The 19757-nt window shown below is 42.2% G+C and overlaps 1 protein-coding gene and 1 pseudogene across 1 annotated transcript; both read left to right on the top strand.

Annotated features, from left to right (window-relative positions):
* Positions 1–3818: 3818 nt before the first annotated feature.
* LOC123386937 (butyrophilin subfamily 1 member A1-like) lies at positions 3819–7031 on the top strand. Its single transcript, XM_045084933.1, has 2 exons — positions 3819–4580; positions 4993–7031. Exons 1-2 carry the CDS (start codon positions 4418–4420, stop codon positions 5658–5660), a joined length of 831 nt encoding a protein of 276 aa, XP_044940868.1. The 5' UTR covers positions 3819–4417; the 3' UTR covers positions 5661–7031.
* Positions 7032–14342: 7311 nt separating this feature from the next.
* Positions 14343–19757, top strand: LOC123393329 (annotated as a pseudogene).

Raw genomic sequence — 19757 nt, 5'->3', positions numbered from 1 at the left:
TTGTATTATTGTTGATGTGTTTCTTTGATTTTGTTATTAATTGGTTTATATAGTTGGCTGCTCCCACATTGGGGGCATAGATATTTAAAATTGTTAAATCTTCTTGTTGGACAGACCCTTTGAGTATGATATAGTGTCCTTCCTCATCTCTTATTATAGTCTTTGGCTTAAAATCTAATTGATCTGATATAAGGATTGCCACTCCTGCTTTCTTCTGATGTCCATTAGCATGGTAAATTCTTTTCCACCCCCTCACTTTAAATCTGGAGGTGTCTTCGGGCTTAAAATGTGTTTCTTGGAGGCAACATATAGATGGGTTTTGTTTTTTTTATCCATTCTGATACCCTGTGTCTTTTGACAGGGGCATTTAGCCCATTCACATTCAGGGTAACTATTGAGAGATATGAATTTAGTGCCATTGTATTGCCTGTAAGGTGACTGTTACTGTATATGGTCTCTGTTCCTTTCTGATCTACCCACTTGTAGGCTCTCTCTTTGCTTAGAGGACCCCTTTCAAGATTTCCTGTAGAGCTGGTTTGGTATTTGCAAATTCTTTCAGTTGTTGTTTGTCCTGGAAGCTTTTTAATCTCTCCTTCTATTTTCAATGATAGCCTAGCTGGATATAGTATTCTTGGCTGCATGTTTTTCTCGTTTAGTGCTCTGAAAATATCATGCCAGCTCTTTCTGGCCTGCCAGGTCTCTGTGGATAAGTCAGCTGCCAATCTAATATTTTTACCATTGTATGTTACAGACTTCTTTTCCCGGGCTGCTTTCAGGATTTTCTCTTTGTCATTGAGACTTGTAAATTTTACTATTAGGTGACGAGGTGTGGGCCTATTCTTATTGATTTTGAGGGGCATTCTCTGAACCTCCTGAATTTTTGATGCTCGTTCCCTTTGCCCATATTGGGGAAATTCTCCCCAATAATTCTCTCCAGTATACCTTCTGCTCCCCTCTCACTTTCTTCTTCTTCTGGAATCCCAATTATTCTAATGTTGTTTCGTCTTATGGTGTCACTTATCTCTCGAATTCTCCCCTCGTGGTCCAGTAGCTGTTTGTCCCTCTTTTGATCAGCTTCTTTATTCTCTGTCATTTGGTCTTCTATATCACTAATTCTGTCTTCTGCCTCATTTATCCTAGCAGTGAGAGCCTCCATTTTTGATTGCACCTCATTAATAGCTTTTTTGATTTCACTTGGTTAGATTTTAGTTCTTTTATTTCTCCAGAAAGGGCTTTTATATCTCTCGAGAGGGTTTCTCTAATATCTTCCATGCCTTTTTCGAGCCCGGCTAGAACCTTGAGAATTGTCATTCTGAACTCTAGATCTGACATATTACCGATGTCTGTATTGATTAGGTCCCTAGCCTTCGGTACTGCCTCTTTGTTCTTTTTTTTTTGTGTTGAATTTTTCCGTCTTGTCATTTTGTCCAGATAAGAGTAAATGAAGGGGCAAGTAAAATACTAAAAGGGTGGCAAACAACCCCAGGAAAATATGCTTTAACCAAATTAGAAGAGATCCAAAATCGTGAGTGGGGAGAAAGGGGATAAAAAGAGGTTCAAAAAGGAAGAGAGAAAAAAAAAAAGAAAAAAAAAAAAAAAAAAAAAAGAAAAGAAAAGAATTTTAAAAAAAGAAAACACCTAAGAAAAATGTAAAAAAATATATATATATATATTAGATAAACTAGTAAAAAATCGTTAAAAAAGAAAAAGGTAACAGTTAAAAAAAAAAAAAAAATTTACCCGAAGGCGAGAAAAAAAAAAAATGAAAAAGAAAAAATTAAATTAACTGCAAGACTAAAAAAAAATCACAGGAAAAAAGCCATGAGTTCCGTGCTTGGCTTTCTCCTCCTCTGGAATTCTGCTGCTCTCCTTGGTATTGAAACCGCACTCCTTGGTAGGTGAACTTGGTCTCGGCTGGATTTCTTGTTGATCTTCTGGGGGAGGGGCCTGTTGTAGTGATTCTCAAGTGTCTTTGCCCCAGGCGGAATTACACCGCCCTTACCCGGGGCCGGGGTGAGTAATCCGCTCGGTTTTGCTTTCAGGAGCTTTTGTTCCCTGAGCGCTTTCCGTAGAGTTCCAGAGGACGGGAATACAAATGGCGGCCTCCTGGTCTCCGGCCCGGAGGAGCCGAGAGCCCAGGGCCCCACTCCTCAGTGCGCCCTCAGAGAACAGCGCCCAGTTACTCCCGTCTGCCTGACCTCCGGCCGCGCTCCGAGCTCACCGAGCCTGCGACCGGTTCAAGGTAACACGGAGCTGCGAGCTTACTGTCGGCTCTGTCTCTGTAGCCGGCTTTCCCGTTCCAATACCCGCAAGCTCTGCGACACTCAGACACCCCCGATCCTTCTGTGACCCTGCGGGACCTGAGGCCACGCTGACCCCGCGTGGGCTTCGCCCCGGTTTAGCCTCTGGAGCGATGTCCCTCAGCGGAACAGACTTTTAAAAGTCCTGATTTTGTGCGCGGTTGCTCCGCCGCTTGCCGGGAGCCGGCCCCTCCCCCCGGGGTCTATCTTCCCGTCGCTTTGGATTCACTTCTCCGCTGGTCCTACCTTTCAGAAAGTGGCTGATTTTCTGTTTCCAGAATTGCTGTTCTTCTTCTCTTCGATCTGCCGATGGATTTTCAGGTGTTTGCAATCTTTAGATAAGCTATCTAGCTGATCTCCGGCTAGCTGAAGTAGTCTCAGCTTGCTACTTCTCCGCCATCTTGACTCCTCCCGGAGGAATAATTTCTAATGAACAGCTTGCTGTGGAAATGAGGTGAAGTATGCGCTTGGTCCACAGAAGTGCACAACATAGCTCTGGGGGCACTGTAGAGACTCAGAATGAAACACCAACTCCCTTTCTCCTCTTCCTTCTCCTCTGCTTGATTTCTTTTCTTTGCTAATCTTTGTCACTTGTCATATAGAAATGTAGAGTTTGCTGTCAGCTAGTGTCTTAGTGAAGAATAAGTAAAGTTCTCTTTTCTCAAAATGTGACATGTCCACCCACTTCATGTGATCTGTTGGTATAAGCAAATCAACAGAGCTGGACATACTACTTTATCTGAATAAACCTGTGGGAGAATAGGGGTCCCATGTTGTTGGCAAATATTCAAGAACGTGTCCTGTTCTTACATTCTAATCTTCTAATTTTGTTCTGGAGTCTCTTTCCTATTGGAGGTAACAGCTTTACCATGCAGACTTTTCAGGGTCTTATGACAGATATACATTTGCTGTGATTAGTTAGTTTCCTTTCTTCTTCCCAAAGGGGAGTATGAAGGTTGGAGGAGTTTGTACTTCACATCACTGAGGGACAGGGTCCCTGTATTCTTCTCTTGCTCATTTCAGGACCTCACTTTATAGAGGGTAGATTGATATGGTCCTTAGGATAATTGGGTTTGAGGTTCCATCTAGGTTTATGGAGAAATTGTTATTCTACCCCTGCCCCATTCATATCTCCAGTTCCTAATCTTACATCTGTAAAGTCCTCTCTGCCAAAACATATTCACAGTTTCTGGGGTCTAGGACACAGCCATATTTGGGGGCTGATCGTGTGTGGCGTATCCTTGCTTTTGATCTCTCTAGGTGATTATAAGGAGAAGGAGATGACTAGACCCAGTGTTTTTGGGTTTCCCCTTACACACAGGGATGTTTTTCCTTGCAATACTCCATGATAAAGGGAAGCAAAGACATCACTTTCTTGCTTTGAACTTCTCTCTCTCCTTCCTTGAATCTTCCCTATTACCTCTTTTTTTTTTTTAACGATTTTATTTATTTATTTGACAGAGAGAGATCACAAGTAGGCAGAGAGGCAGGCAGAGAGAGAGAGAGAGGAGGAAGCAAGCTCCCTGCTGAGCAGAGAGCCCGATGCGGGACTCCATTCCAGGACCCTGAGATCATGACCTGAGCTGAAGGCAGCGGCTTAACCCACTGAGCCACCCAGGCGCCCTCTCTATTACCTCTTGATGGGGCAAGATTTCTCTTGTGCCATGTCCTGCGTTCTCCTCACCTATGGCTGAGAGTTATCCTCCAAGTGCAGCTTGTATACAACTGGGTGCAGTTGTATTGCCCCTACCATGGTTTTGAGTCAACTGGCAAGTTCAGTTTAGCCTGTTCTTTATAAGTAAATGGAGACCTCAGAAATTTTGATCTCCTCAGTTCTTTCTCAAAAGAAAATCTAGTTTTCAGGACGGATGTGTGACTAGGGATTGAGAAAGCTTACTTTGATAATGAAATCTGTGCAAAAAGCCTTCTTTTTAGGTAAGTTCCCAGTCCCTCAGTGGTGTTAAGCTTTATGGCTTGGGTTTCATGGGAACAGTGTAGCACGATGGCTGTGGGTGTATAAGAGAGAATGTGTGCATGTTTGTGTGTGTCAGAGAGGACAGAGAGAGACAGAGTGTGTGTGAGAGAGAACTAATGTGAATGAAAAATAAATTCAGCAGATGCATGCTTCCAAAACATTTCCCCTTATAACCCTTGGTTTAGTGTATTTCAGAGATAGGTATCAACTCTGGTCTGTACAGTTTCCTCAAGTCTCTGATTTGTTGTTCACATTTGTGCAATGTGGTTTTCTTGTAGATTGGCGGAAGGAGAAGTTCCAGACCTGTGAGTTACTTCTGTCGTTTGGGTGCTCCTACTGTTATCCCATGGCTTCTGACATCTCCTTCAGCTTGCTGTGGTGATACAGATGCTGGCATCATCAATGGTGGTGGGGTGGGATGAGGCGGTGAAAGTCATGTAGCTGAGATTACTTGGTGTGACTGATACTGGATATAAATGAGTATTCTTTAGTGCTGGAGTCCTGTCTGGCCCTCAAGTGCCCTGTGACATGTCTAACCCCCAGATCAGTCTTATGCTTATTTCTTCCAGTTAGAGGCTGTGTGCTTGAGCCAAAAGGCTCTCATCTCATGAGGTTTAGCCCTCCCTGCATGCAGCTAGGTGTCTGGGGGGGGTGGTGGTTGTGTGCCTTATTATGTGGTAGGACAAGTCCTTGAATAATTGGTAACTGTCTCTGCAGTGACTGTCAGTCTGGATCCAGAGTCTGCCCATTCCATCCTTGCTCTCTCTGATGACAAGACTAGTGTGACCTTTAAAGACTCATGCAAGGGCTCAGAAGATGGAGTCTATAGTGTCTTGGGTCATGAAGGAATCACATCAGGGTGCTGTTACTGGGAGGTGGAGATCAAGAATGCAGAAAGAAGTGAGTGGGCCCTGGGGGTCTGTAGGAGAGATGTGGAGAGGAAAGGCTGGTACCAGGAATCCCCAGAAAAGGGGTTCTGGGTTGTGGCGATGTATGATAATATATTCGGTTCCCTCCCTGCTAATGGAGAACACATTGTGCCAATTCCCCAGAGGGTAGGTGTTTTCCTGGACCTGAAGGAAGGGGATGTCTCATTCTACAACATGGCTGATGGTTCCCACCTTTTCTCCTTCCCTCTTGCTTCCGCCTCTGGAACTCTGTTTCCATACTTCAGGTTGAGGTCAGGAGTTGTGTCCCTGACCATCTGCTCTGGGGTGGGTGGGCCTGTGCAGACCCCTTTACCCTTTAACAACCTTCCTTGTTCTTCAGAGGAACCTGGGAGCCTCCCAGGGCAGGGGTTCAGTTCAGGCTGTGGTGTTGATGGTGATTTCCCAGGGGCTGAATCTCCATTACTCCCCTGTGGTCCTGAAGCTATGTCCCCTTAATGCTCTAACACCAGATTCCTCATGGTGGCTCCTCCTGGAGCTGCAGAGCCCCAGGGGTAATAGCCTCTGAAGCTAGTCCTGAATGACTGGGTCTCTTGCCCTTCTTTTCTGGGTATAGACTGCTGGGGTGAGGTTATGAGAATAGTTGGTTCATGCCTTATGCTCAGGTATTAGAAGATAAATGTTGACTTTTTCAGCTGTAATGGGGTTGGCTTAATTTTGTTATTGGAAGTCATGTTTCTTTTGATCATGAACATTACTTCATGGAATCTTTATATTGTTTTGATATGAAATGAAATGAGGTCTTAATTATTCTGAATAATTAAATGGTGTTTATTTTATATAGTTTGAGTTGTGCAGATGAAACCAGAGGCTACAGGTGGGTTACCTGCTCTATTTAGGAAATGTGCACTCTGACTAAAAAACATTGTCCATCTGAACATTTCTGAAGAAATGTATGGACTTGAAGAAGAGTGGAGTGTAATATTCTATTTTACAGGCTTCCTATTCTGGAATGGATGAGACATACTTATCTTAATGAAATTTAGTAAATATTTGTTTCTTTCTGAAATACTGATGCTACATTAATTCAGGGAATAAAAAAATGAGAGTTTGCTTTTCCTTGTGAGTCAACAGCAGTTGGAAAGAACAGAACTGCTACCAGAATAAAGAGTTAAATGAAGATGAATGTTTTCAGATCCTGGGTGAATTGCAGAAAGCTTTGACCATGAGCACAGTTCCAGGATCTATGTACGGCTTCACAGTCCAATTGTAAAGGTGGATGGAACCCACAGGAAATAGAAGGAAGCCAGACTCTTGAGGACTCAGACCTTGATGAATAAAGGTTTGTTGGCTCCTGAAGTAGAGAACGCTGACTTGTTGTGGTTCTGGGAGAGATGAGAAAACACGGAATTGGAAGTGGAAGAAGGAGGTCACAGATCTCAGTTCCTGCCTGTGACCAAAAATAGGAAAAGGACTGGAGTCCCTTTGCATATTTTTCTTTGTCATGTAGATGTGTCATTTGTATTAATTATCTATTTTCTTTCTCCCTTCTTACCAGTGTGATTTTATGCCAGTTGTCCCTGGTAATATTTCAAAAGTAGTCTCTAGGTAACAGAGGAGTTAAATGAGTGTAGCTGGACTTAAGGAATCAATATAATTGATTCAATGCCTGAGACTGCCTGTTTATTCCACTTTGGGGAAAGACTGAGAACTTTTAAACTTTTAAGTATAGCCCTGTAGATGGGTGAAAATGTGGAGTTGTTGTGTTGTTATATAGAAGTTCCAATGTGAGTAAATGGTTTATGTGGAAGTTGAGGAACTGAAAGTGTGAAATCTGCTCCTTTTCAATTCATTGTCTTTTGATTCAAATCTACCTTGTATGTGCCCTACTTGTTGATACTGGATTTCATAAATGTTTCATTTTTGCCATGTGGCACATTTGGCACCGCCTTTGTCAGTTAGTGCACTGTTGGGTTTGGCCATCAAACCCTGAGATGGTGAATTAAAAGACTCCTCCAGACACCTTCATAGGAGAAAGGAGAGGCCTGGGGACCAGACACTCTAGAGGCAAAAGGCCTCCAGGCAAGCTTTTTCTCCAGTTTCATTGGGGTCATATCAATACAGAACGTGCAAGCACAAAGCAAGGAGGAATGTGTAGCCTTAATGGTCAGGACAGTAATATATGGGACAGCGTGTGGTAAGAGCAAAGAGGCTAGGAGTTCATGAAGTACATGAGCACCACATGTGTCTGTTTTTTCTTGAAAATTAAACATTTACTTTCTAGATGAGAGCCTTGAGCCACAGTAAGAATGTGGCCACTTTCAGTCAAGAAATTTCAATGGAGGCATAAATTTCTGGGCATTCCTCCTTTGTTTTTCAATTAGTTTCATCCAGGGAGGCATATACAAGTCAGATTTTGTTTATGCAGGCACTGAATTTCTACATAGCAACAGAGGGAACACAGCAAGACATAGCAGGAGAAAAATCTTTTTTCTTTTCGTGTTTTTAACTTAATTTAATTTTTTAAAGATTTTATTTATTTGTTAGAGAGAGAGAGAGAGATAGTGAGCAAGAGCATACACAAGCAGGCACAGTGGCAGGCAGAGGCTGAGAGAGAAGCAGGCTCCCTGTGGAGCAAGGAGCCTGATGCAGGACTCTATCCCAGGATGCTGGGATCATGGCCTGAGCCGAAGGCAGTGGCTTAACAGACTGAGCCACCCAGGAATCCCTCTTTTCGTGTTTTAAAAAAAAATTTTTATTTATTTATTTGTCAGAGAGAGATTGAATAAGCACAAGCAGGGAGATTGGCAGGCAGAGAGAGAAGCAGACTCCCTGCTGAGCAGAGAACCCAAAGCAGGACTCCATCCCCAGATTCTGGGATCATGTCCTGAGCTGAAGGAAGACATTTAACTGAGTGAGCCACCTAGGTGTCCCACTTTTGGTGTTGTTTCCCCCTTGACCTTATGATGCTACTGAGAGTGGCCGGAGAAGACTTAGTTTCCCTTGCCTTTGGGTGAATGAGTATGGCATTGTAGCAGGTTGTGTACCAGAGCGCTGCCTCCCAGGGAATCTTGTCAGTTCTCTAGTGAGAGTTTTCCTACCCAGCAGGCTTGGTCTGCAGCATGTTGGTGGATTTCTTTCCTCCCTGGGGACTCTGGTCCCACCTTGTCCAATAAACAGAATGTCAGTCTTATTCTTTCAAATGTGTTCCATCTTTTGTTTTTTTTTTTTTTTTTTTTTTTTAATTTTTTATTTTTTATAAACATATATTTTTATCCCCAGGGGTACAGGTCTGTGAATCACCAGGTTTACACACTTCACAGCACTCACCAAAGCACATACCCTCCCCAATGTCCATAATCCCACCCCCTTCTCCCAAACCCCCTCCCCCCGGCAACCCTCAGTTTGTTTTGTGAGATTAAGAGTCACTTATGGATGCTCTACCTCAGCCCTAGACGTAAAGTCTGCTTCCTATATCTTCTCCTTCTGGTTTCCTTAGAGCTTCTTTTATCTCTTTCATAATTAAATACATCTTTCTTAATTCTTTATATCCAATTTTCCCTGTTAACAAGAGTGATGTGGTTTCTGCCTCCTGACTGTACACTGAGTGATACAAACATCTAAACTGAATTGTATGTTGGGGGAGGGCATTGCACTGCTCACAGGACATGGGAAAGGGTAGTAGAGGAATTTTCAAATTTATCAAAATATTTATCCCAACAATAAAGTTATAAATATACTCTTTGGTATCTTTGTATATTTTTAAAAATACTCTATGTGTTAATATATTATCTGACATGTTCATCTCCTCTTACAGTGTACCTTGTGGCTTTATGACACTGGATTCCTTTTAGATGGGCTATGGGTATGTTTCCTTTGAAATGGAGAGGAAACAAAGGTATGGATGTGATACGAATTATCCACACAAAAAAGAGGAATCTTTTGAAACTAGTGGACCAGCTGCCCATGTAATTCCAGAAAGAATGGTTAAAACCATCATTCATGGGAGAAGTGAGGTCAGCATCATGGCAGAATGAGTCCTTCCATTTGTCTCCCGCATTCTATGTAGTAGGATTCCAAAACCCAACAAAGGTTCCTCTGGACAGCACACGAGACACCAAAGAGATCCATCCATGTTTACATCCAAGAGGGTGTGGATTGGTCTTCAGGGAGACCAAAGCCCAGGCAGCTTGGTGGGGCCTGTTACCCTGGCTTTTACAGTGGTGCTCACCTGTGACTCCTGGAGTCAAGAAGGTGGGGCTGGATAGGGGTGAGTGAAAGGCTACTTGTCCCTTTGGGCTATGATTGGAGGACCCCATAGCTGTGAAGAGCTATGTCCTCTGAGGTAGGACATCTGTGACCAGGAGAGGACTGTGGGGGAAAGGAAAAGGCAAGGGAAGGAAGGAGGCAGAGAAGAAGAAATACTTTATTCTCTGTCTGCCCTGAGAGTTCAGCAAGAGAGCTCCTAGCTCCGTGGGATTCATGAACTTGAGGATCCCCCTCCTGGAGTGTGGGGCATGCCCCAAACCCAACGGACTTAGTACATACTGGCCCCCCCAGAGTTGCCAGTGTCCTCTTTTTTTTTTTTTTCCCTTTGAGCCTGGTCTATACAGCCACCAGCCACCAGAGCTACTCTGGTAAGAGAAAGCAAAAACTTATGCTCTTCTGCCACCTGCTGTAATACTAAAGAAGGGCCTCTAACCTCCCACCCATGAACTGTTAGAATCATAGTTAACAAATTTTTGCCTACATACAAAAGGTGTTGGCTACTTCAAACTATTTGGCAGAGAAAAATCTCATTAAAGAGCATGAAAAATCAGGGTAATATGGTTTTGCTAAAAAGAAATGACATTTCTCCAGCCACCAAGCCTACATTTACAGAAGACTGTGATCTAAGTAATAGAGAATTCAAAATAACGGTCAGAACAGAATTCAACAAGATACAAGAGAATCAGGCAATCCAATGAACTCAGTAAAAAAATGAATGGATATAAGGAGTACTTTACCCAAGAGACCAAATTTCTAAAAAAGCACCAAACAGAAATTTTGGAGCTGAACTCAGTAAATGAGATGAAGAATGCATTAGAAAGATTGGAAATAGAGCAGATCAGGTGAAAGGGAGAATACATGGTCTGAAAGGTGGAATCTAGACATGATTCAGGTGGAAGTGAAGAGAAGTAAGGTTTATTATTATTTTTTAAAATGAAGAAACCCTGGGGTGCCTGGCTGCTTCAGATAGTGGAGCATCTGATTATTGATCTTTGGGTTGTGATCCAAAGCCTTACATTGCATGTAGAGATTACTTAAAAGGAAAACAACTTAGAAAATGAAGAAATTCTGCAAGAGCTACCAGTTTCCATTAGGAAAGCCAATTAAGAATATTGGGTATATCAATAAGAGAAGAGAAGGAGAAGAGGGGCAGAGCTCTTATTACAAAAGTGTTGTCTCAGAACTTCCCAATCCTGGGGAAAGAACTGGACATAGAAGTCTGTGAATTTAATAGATAATCTTATTACCTCAATACAAAAATATCATCTCCAATACACTTTCCATTGACACTGTCAAATGTCAAAGATAAAGAAGGAATCTTGTATAAAAGAAAGTAATGTAAAATTAAGCCCCCATAGGAGAGATAATCAGCAGGTTTCTCAGTAGAAACTCTGTAGGCCAGGAGAGAGGAATGACATACTCATAGCATTAACAAATAAATATTGCCAGACAAGAAATCTGTATCCAGGATTTATCTTTCAGACATGAAGGAGAAATAAAGACTTTCCGACACAAAGAACACTTGAGGGAATTCCCCACTACCAGCCCTGCCTCCAAGACATATTGAGCAGAATTTTAATAGTGTAATGAAACAATGATGGTACAGAGACTCTGAGTAAGCTGGCAGACAGAGTGAGAAACTGTAAGCTTATTTTAGAATAAGGCATTAAACACTCAATGAAAACAGCAATGGCTAAAGTTATTAAAAATAACTAGAGCTACTACAGTTGGTAACAAACTATACCAGGAAAAGAGTTTGTGACAGCAAAAATGTAAAAGGGGAGGAGGAAAATGAGAACAGCCATGTAGGCAAATGAAGAAAAGTTGCTAACAGCAGGAGAAGCACCATTTAATCTATGAGACAGTTTATACAAACCTCAGGGTAAGACAAAACAATATCTAGAGCAGAGAGAACCTCAAAAAGGGGCAAACTGAGGGAATCATCATGGAAAACCAGCAAGTGATAAAAGTAGACAGAAACACAAAGAAGAAGAAATAATAAAGATAGAAAAATACCAGAAAAAAAAGATAAAATGATGATAGTAAGTCCTTACATATCAATAATCACTTAAACGTAAGTGGGTTGACTTTACCAATCAAATGACGGAGAGTGCCTTGAGAAATTAAAAACAAGACCCAAGTATGTGATGCTTTCAGAAGGGTCATTTTAGCTGTAAGGACAAACGTAGGTTTATAGTGAAGGAACAGATGTGCATAACCCAAGCGAATGGTACCGAAAAGAAAGAAGGTGTAGCCATGTGTGTATCAGACAAGTTAGAGTTCAAGCCAAAAAGAAGATATAACAGTTGTAAATAGATGTGCCCTCAATACCTGAGTATTGAAATACATTAAACAAATACAGATCTTAAGGGAGAGATAGACAATTATCCAATAACAGCAGGGGACCTCAATACCTGATGGTCCACAGTGGATTTACCACCCAGGTGCAGAATCAGTAAGGAAACAGAGCATAACCACACTTCAGAAAAAAATTACAGACATTTACAGAACATTCTTTCCACCTGCAGAGGAATACATATTCTTCTCATGTATACCTTGAATGTTCTCCAGGATGGATCCCCTGATGGGACACAGAAATCTTATCAAAATTAAGAAGATTGAAACCATATCAGCCAACTTCTGTGACCAAGTTGGTATGAAAGTAAAAAATGAACAAGAGGAAACTGAGTAGACCTAAAAATATGTGGGAGAGAGATGACAAAGTTTTAAACAACTGAAGCCAAATACCTGGTTTTTGGGCTAGTCTTGAAAGCATATGCAGAACAATATTGTCTTAGGTGCATTATTAACTTACATGCACGTCACGTTTTATTCCCTACTAAGGACGTTTACACATTACTTAACCTCATGCATGATCAATCATTTACTTTGCTTTTTACCCCGACTCCCTGTTAACCCACTGATTATAGGAACCTAATGGGGAGTGGAAAGAAACATTTGTCTCAAAATTATCTGACATACCTGATCATTCCAGGTCCTGAATGGGATGCCTTATTTTCCAGAAGAATATAGAGCTCCAGATTGTTTCAAGGCCCACTGTCTCAAAGTTTCCAGGAACACCTCATCCTCCTCTCATACATTCACCTCCTTCCCCAAACAAGTAGTGGCTGTCCCTTCTCCTCCAGAGGGCAATGCAGCTTTGGGAATGATAGCCAGCCTTCTCACTGGGCTTTCCTTGTGTTAATGAAGATTTCTTTGCCTCAACACCCATGTCTCAGACATTGGCTTACTGGGCATTGGGTGCTCAACTAGTCTGAGTTTGGTAACACAATCAATAGGTCAAAGAGGAAATCAAAAGGGAAATAAAATAATGGTCTCCAACAAGTGAAAATGAAAATACAATATATCAAATTTTGTGGGTTGCAGTAAAAGCAGTTCAGAGAGGAAGTTTAGAGCAACAAAAAAATTAGGAAGATCTCAAATAAACAATCTACCTTTACACTTCAACAAACTAGAAAAAGAGGAACAAATTAATCCCCAAGTTAACATGGGAAGAAATACTAAAATCAGAGCAGAAGTAAATGAAATAGAGACCAAAAAAAACAACCGAAAGGATCCGTGAAACTAAAAGCAGGTTCTAGAAGATGATGAACACAAACTGGCAAAAAGTTAGCTACTCTAAAAAAAAAAAAAAAAGAGAGAGACATAGTACTGTACGGTGACTAATATAATATAATAAAAAAAGAAGAAATAAAGGAGGGTTATTACAGTCAATAGGACAGGAATATGTAGAATCATGAAAGCTATGAATAATTGCATACCAACAAATTATATATCTAAAAGTTGATATCCAGGATCTATAAAGAACTCCTCAAACTCAACACGCACAAAACAGACAATCATATCAAAAAAAGGCAGAAGATATGAACAGACACTTCTCCAATGCAGACATACAAATCAGACACATGAAAAAATGTTCATCATCACTAGCCATCAGGGAGATTCAAATTAAAACCACATTGAGATATCACCTTACACCAGTTAGAATGGTCAAAATTAGCAAGACAGGAAACAACATATGCTGGGGGATGTGGAGAAAGGGGAACCCTCTTCCACTGTTGGTGGGAATGCAAGTTGGTGCAGCCTCTTTGGAGAACAGTGTGGAGATTCCTCAAGAAATTAAAAATAGAACTTCCCTATGATCCTGCCATTGTACTCCTGGGTATTTACCCCAAAGATACAGATGGAGTGAAAAGAAGGGCCATCTGTACCCCAATGTTTATAGCAGCAATGGCCACGGTTGCGAAACTATGGAAATAACCAAGATGCCCTTCAACGGACGAATGGATAAGGAAGATGTGGTGCATATACACTGTGGAGTTTTATGCCTCCATCAGAAAGGACGAATACCCAACTTTTTTAGCAACATGGACGGGACTGAAAGAGATTATGCTGAGTGAAATAAGTCAAGCAGAGAGAGTCAATTATCATATGGTTTCACTTATTTGTGGAGCATAACAAATAGCATGGAGGCCATGAGGAAATAGAGAGGAGAAGAGACTTGGGGGAAATTGGAAGGGGAGGTGAACCATGAGAGACTATGGACTCTGAAAAACAATCGGAGGGTTTTGAAGGGGCGGGGGGTGGGAGGTCGGGGGGTACCAAGTGGTGGGTATTATAGAGGGCACGGATTGCATGGAGCACTGGGTGTGGTGGAAAAATAATGAATACTGTTATGCTGAAAATAAATATAAAATAAATAAATTTAAAAAAAAAAGGAAATGGGTACATTCCTAGAAACACACAACTGAACAAGAGTGACTTAGGAAGATGGAGACAATCTGAACAGACCAGTATAGTCATTTGAGAGGCACAGGTGGAGGCTGAAGGTCAGGAAGACGGGCTTGTAGGGGAGGCACAAACACCTGAGAACCTGGGGTTGAGGATCACATGGGGCCTACAGGCCCCCAAATTGCACATGGCATACAAAGGAGCTCTCCTTATGGCCATTCTCTTCCCACTGATAACCAGATTAGCTCTGACCTGGCTGAGTTCCAAGAGGCCTCTCACCTTGCCTCTGTATTCATTGTGGATATCTGGGCACCAGGAACTTGGAACAGCTACAGTGAGATTCCAGAAAAATCTCATCCCTACTCCACTGCTATCCCTTCCAGAAAGAGAGCTCTCCCTTTGGACCTGCCTATTTGTCTCTTCCCCCCAGAGCCCAGCTGGTGGAGGATGTGCCCTGGGACAATATCCCTGCTGAGAAGGGACTGTTCTTTCTACTACCATCTGACTGAATAAGACAAGTACTGACTCTGACTTCACACCAGTATGAGGAACCCTAGCCCTCAGGACACTTAAGCAGGCCCTGCCTCTCCTAGCATCTTGCACAGTCACCATGGAGGTTTTCTGAATGGCAAAGTGCACTCCAAAGCCCCCCCTGTTATTGAAGAAAACTTGTTAGAGGACAAAGAATTGTTGAAGCCATGCCATTCTTGGAAGCTGTTCCTATGTTCGTCCTGATCTTTGTCCTGTGAACTCCCTGGAATTAACAGTTATCTGATGTTAATGAGATCACCACGTGCTCCCTGACCAGCCTGCCAATGTGCCTGCCCTTTCACCAGCCATGAACACAGGAAGCTCCTTACCTGATCTCACCATCTTTCACTTTCCCCTGGCATTTCCCATCCCCCAGGGCCCTGAGGAGACAGCTTACCCCAGCCTGAGTGAGGCTATCAGTACCTCCAAATTAAGACCTAGCATGATCCACCTCAGGATCAGTGGGAGCCAGTGCCTGGACCACCTTGGCTTTGATGAGAGAGGACTTTACTCCCTGCTCAGCTACACATCCTGTGGTCTTTCCTGAGCAATCCTAACCCCTAGGTTTCTTGGAGCATTCCCCCATCCCCATATTCGAGGCTCTGATAGCTATCCCTCACTATCAGCCTTCTCCCTCCTCACTCAGTGCTCTGGTTCTCACATTCTCCAATTCCTCCCCCTCTGCTTCTTCTCCTGTGCTGGGTAACCCCCTTACCCAGCTTCTCCCCCTGGAATCCCTTCCTGTCACTACCATGTGCCCCTCAGCTGCTTGAGGTTGCCCAAGGGCCCAGCTGATACCCAAGAGCGGCTGCCCAAAAAGTTTTTGACAACAATGCCACATGCCTTGTCCTGCATCACTCAGGGTGTCCCCCAGATATCAGCACATTGTCCACTGATCAGAGGCTGCCTCCATTCCCATACAGCCCCCCAAATTTGGTTCTGCCCACCCAGATACCTACCCCAAAGCCTCTATAGCATCCAGCGATGTCCTCTCAGACCTGCAGGTGTTTTGACCAGCCTGACCAGCCTGCCAATGTGCCTGCCCAGGGGCTGCCCACCACACTGTGGGACACTATACCCACCCAGCTCAATGGGCATGAGCAAGCATTTTACCATCAGCCAGTGAGGGACTTCAGCCTGGGAAACCTGTTTCCTCACAGCGTGCTTTTTGATGACTGCTGCTCTGATTTGTTTGTCCCCTGGCATGCACACACTCTATCTCAGCAGCAGGAATGGTTTAGCATGGAAGCCCATCAACAAGCCTGGTGTTGGACCCCCCAGCTTTTCTGAGGGGCCTTTATTTTTAGGGGACAAGGGGCCAGTTAGTGGCTTCCAGGACCCCCATGCCCTCAACCACCAGAGCTTAACCTTCTGTTCCTGCCATGGCTCAGGGCCCAACATCATCCTCGCAGGAGAGTCCTCCCACGTTATTGTAATGAGATTGTGGCAGCCCTGGCTGGAGTGCCTGGCAGATGCTGGCGAGGATGCGGAGAAAGGGGAACCCTCCTATATGGTTAATGGGAATGCAAGCTGGTACAACCACTCTGGGCACAGCATGGAGGTTCCTGAAAAAGTTGAAATAGAGCTACCTTACGATCCAGCAATTGCACTACTGGGTATTTACCCTAAGGATAAAAACATAGTGATCAGAAGGGGCATATAACCCAAATGTTTATAGCAGCAATGTCCCCAATAGCCAAACTATGGAAAGAACCTAGATGTCCATCAAGAGACAAATCGATCAAGAAGGTGTGGTATATATACACAATGGAATACTATGCAGTCATCAAAGAAAAATGAAATCTTGCCATTTGCGACAATGTGGTGGAACTAGAGGGTTTTATGCTTAGAGAAATAAGTCAATCAGAGAAAGACAGCTATCATATGATCTCCCAGATATGTGGAAGTGAAGAGGCAACGTGGGGAGTTTGGGGGGGGGGGGGGGTAGGGAAAGAATACATGAAACAAGATGGGATTGGGAGGGAGACAAACCATAAGAGATTTTTACTGCCACAAAACAAACTGAGGGTGACTGGGAGTAGGGGGGTAGGAAGGGGGATTGGGGCTATGGACATTGGGGAGGATATGTGATATGGTGAGTGCTGTGAAGTATATCAACCTGGTGATTCGCAGAGCTGTACCCCTGGGGATAATAATACATTATACGTTTATTAAAAAAATTTAAAAAAAAAAGTTTCTATGGTGAGTGCTGTGAAGTGTGTAAACCTGGTGATTCACAGACCTGTACCCCTGGGGATAAACACATTATATGTTTATTTAAAAATTAAAAACAATTAAAAAACAATTAAAAATTAAAAACAAAACAAAAACCCCAAAATGCCCAAAAGGAAACCTCGTGGTCAAATGACGTCACTAGTGAATTCTAGCGAACATGCAGTGGAAAATTAATATCAATACTCCTCAAACTCTTCCGGAATGTTAAGGAGGAGGCAACAATTTCAAATTCATTCTACAACGGCAGTATTATTTTGATAGCAAACCAGATAAGGACACTACCATAAGAAAAAAGCAATAAACCAGAATCCTTGATGAATATAGATGGAAAAATTCTCAGCAAAGTGTTATCAAACTGAGTTCACACATGAAAAAAATTAGACACCATGGCTAAATGGGATTTATCTGTGGGATGCAAGCATAGTTGAACCTACAAAGATCAATAAGTGTAATTCAATACACCAAGAAAATGAAAGGCAAAAATCACATGATCGTCTCAAAAGTTGCTCAAAGAAATTAGACAAAATATACCATTCTTTTATGATAACTCTTAATAGATTGGATATAGAAGGAGCATACCTCTACATATAAAGGCCACCTACAGGAAACCCACAGCAAACCTCCCACTCAATGAAGAAAAATTGAAAGCATTTCCTCTAAGAATAGGAACATAACAAGGAAGGACAGGGTCACCACCTCTACTCAATATAGTAGTGGAAGTCCTAGCTAGAACAATTAGGCAAGAGAAAGAAAGAAAATCCTTCGACATCAGGAAGGAAGAAGTGAAAACGTCACTCTTTGCAAATATTATCTTACATACAGAAAAATTTGAAGAGTCAATTAAAAAAAATCTGTTGAAAGTAATCAATGATTCAATAAAGTGACATATTACAAATTGACTTACAAAAATCAGTGACATCCTTGTACGCTGACAGTGAAACATCAGAAAATGAAAACAGCATCAAAAACAACAACATAGGAATATAAGAAACCAGGGAAGTGAAGGACCTTTACAATGAAAACTATAAGACTTTCCTGAAAGAAGTTGGAGACACAAACAAATGGAAACACATCCCATGTTTATGATTTGAAGAATTAATACTGTTGAAATGACCATATTACACAAAGCCATTACAGAGTCAATGTGATCTCAATCAAAATTAGAAGAAATCATTCTGAAATTTGTGTGGAAGCATAGGAGACTAAAAAACCAAAGCAATCCTGCAAAAAGAGAGCAAAGCTGGAGGTAGCACATTTCTTCATTTCAAACCATACCTCAAAGCCATAGTAACAGAATCCAATGTGGTAATGGCAAAAAAAGCAACCTATGCACCAATAGAACAGAATAGAGAGCCCAGAATTAAATACCAACACATGTGGTCAACCAATAATAGGTAAGGAAGCCAAGAAGACTGAATAAAAAGTATAGTCCCTTCAAGAAATGGTGCTGGGAACACTGGAGAAACACAAGCAGAACAATGAACTCTTTGGATCATCTACTCCTTTCAGAATATATTTTCAATGTGCAGCTAATAAATATTTACAGACATTATACAGATTATAAAAAGAAATTCAAGAAACATGTTAAGAGAGTTAAGTTTAAAGCTTTCTAATAGAAATTCCCTTATTTAGGGTAGAAGTTCGAATATGATCTCTGTCTCCCCTCCTGCCTGTCTGATCTCTGGAGCACTCCTATTGCTGGTGCTCCCAATCTGATGCCCTCTGTTTAGAGCTCAGCTGAGCTTGGGGTACACCTGGCTCCTGTAGGATTTGGCCACACAACCAAATGAACCTTGAGTTTCTGTCACTCAGATTTAAAATGAGGAAAGACTCTCCTCTGAGGATTAGAGTAAATTATTTATTGAAATAAAGTACTTAATGTTCAGAATGAAATGGCACCTGGTGAATGGTGGGCCTGATTATTTGGTGAAGGTCAGCAGAGAGCTGGATCCTGGCCTCATGGTTTCAGCATACAGTCCAGCCTTTGCAGATAAGTTTCTCTGACAGAGACTCTGACACAGGCTGATTCCAATTAGCCTCTCAGGTTTGGTCAGGATCTCTTTTGCTTTTACTGCCCCAGGCCTCTCTCCCTTGACGCTTTCAAGGTGAGAGCCCAAAGTGCCAGTTCTCCAGGCCTTTTCCCATAACTTGGCACTCACATCCCTTCCACCCAGTTTGCCCATTTCAGCCTTGACCTTGGATGGGCCTGACCTACATGTGCCTGAGAGAGTGGGTACATTCTCTCAGGTCACACTTGCTCTTGGAAAATGATTCACTGACATCGCAGGAACTGAGGAATGTGATTGAGACACTCTGGGCATTTCTGTGACTATGTACTGAGTGAAGTCTTCCACTGATGAAGCAAAATACATAGTGTCCTTAATTTTCAGACCTTTACTCTCAATGTGCTCTGAAGAATTAAACTGTGACACATAAATGGATGTGCAACAGGTTCACATATTTCAAATATCTTTCCTGCTGCCTGTTGATTGCTTTTAAAAATTACAGTCTCAAAAAAACATTACATTCCCTTTAACTGGAGGTAGGTTAATCATTAATGGAATTATTACCAATTGCTCAATGATACTTGAAACCATCCCAAAGGGCTTTAAATCAGTATATTCATGCAGAATAATAGTGAGTTCTTCAACAGAAGGTAGTTCATTAAGGAGTAATTCATCTTTTGTTTTAAGAAGAAAATTCGTGTTTTCCTTCTCAGTTTGTCAGTCATCTTCTCCATCTGACAGCAGTGGAGGAAGTGATATACAAGAGGAAGATGATGAGAAAGAGGAGGCGCAGGGGCGGTGA

The sequence above is a fragment of the Mustela putorius genome, unplaced genomic scaffold (assembly GCF_011764305.1).
Source record: "Mustela putorius furo isolate JIRA1106 unplaced genomic scaffold, ASM1176430v1.1 tig00000824_pilon_pilon_pilon, whole genome shotgun sequence".
Lineage (NCBI taxonomy): Eukaryota > Metazoa > Chordata > Mammalia > Carnivora > Mustelidae > Mustela > Mustela putorius.
The sequence above is the reverse complement of the archived record's forward strand: the minus strand, read 5'-3'. Positions and strand labels throughout refer to the sequence as shown.

What these genes read in the sequence shown, in the direction of transcription:
- LOC123386937 (XM_045084933.1), top strand. Translation starts at nt 4,418, where the DNA reads ATGCATGCTTCCAAAACATTTCCCCTTATAACCCTTGGTTTAGTGTAT. An exon ending in GAAGGAGAAGTTCCAGACCT is followed by an intron (nt 4,581 to 4,992) that starts GTGAGTTACTTC and finishes CTGTCTCTGCAG; the next exon opens with TGACTGTCAGTCTGGATCCA.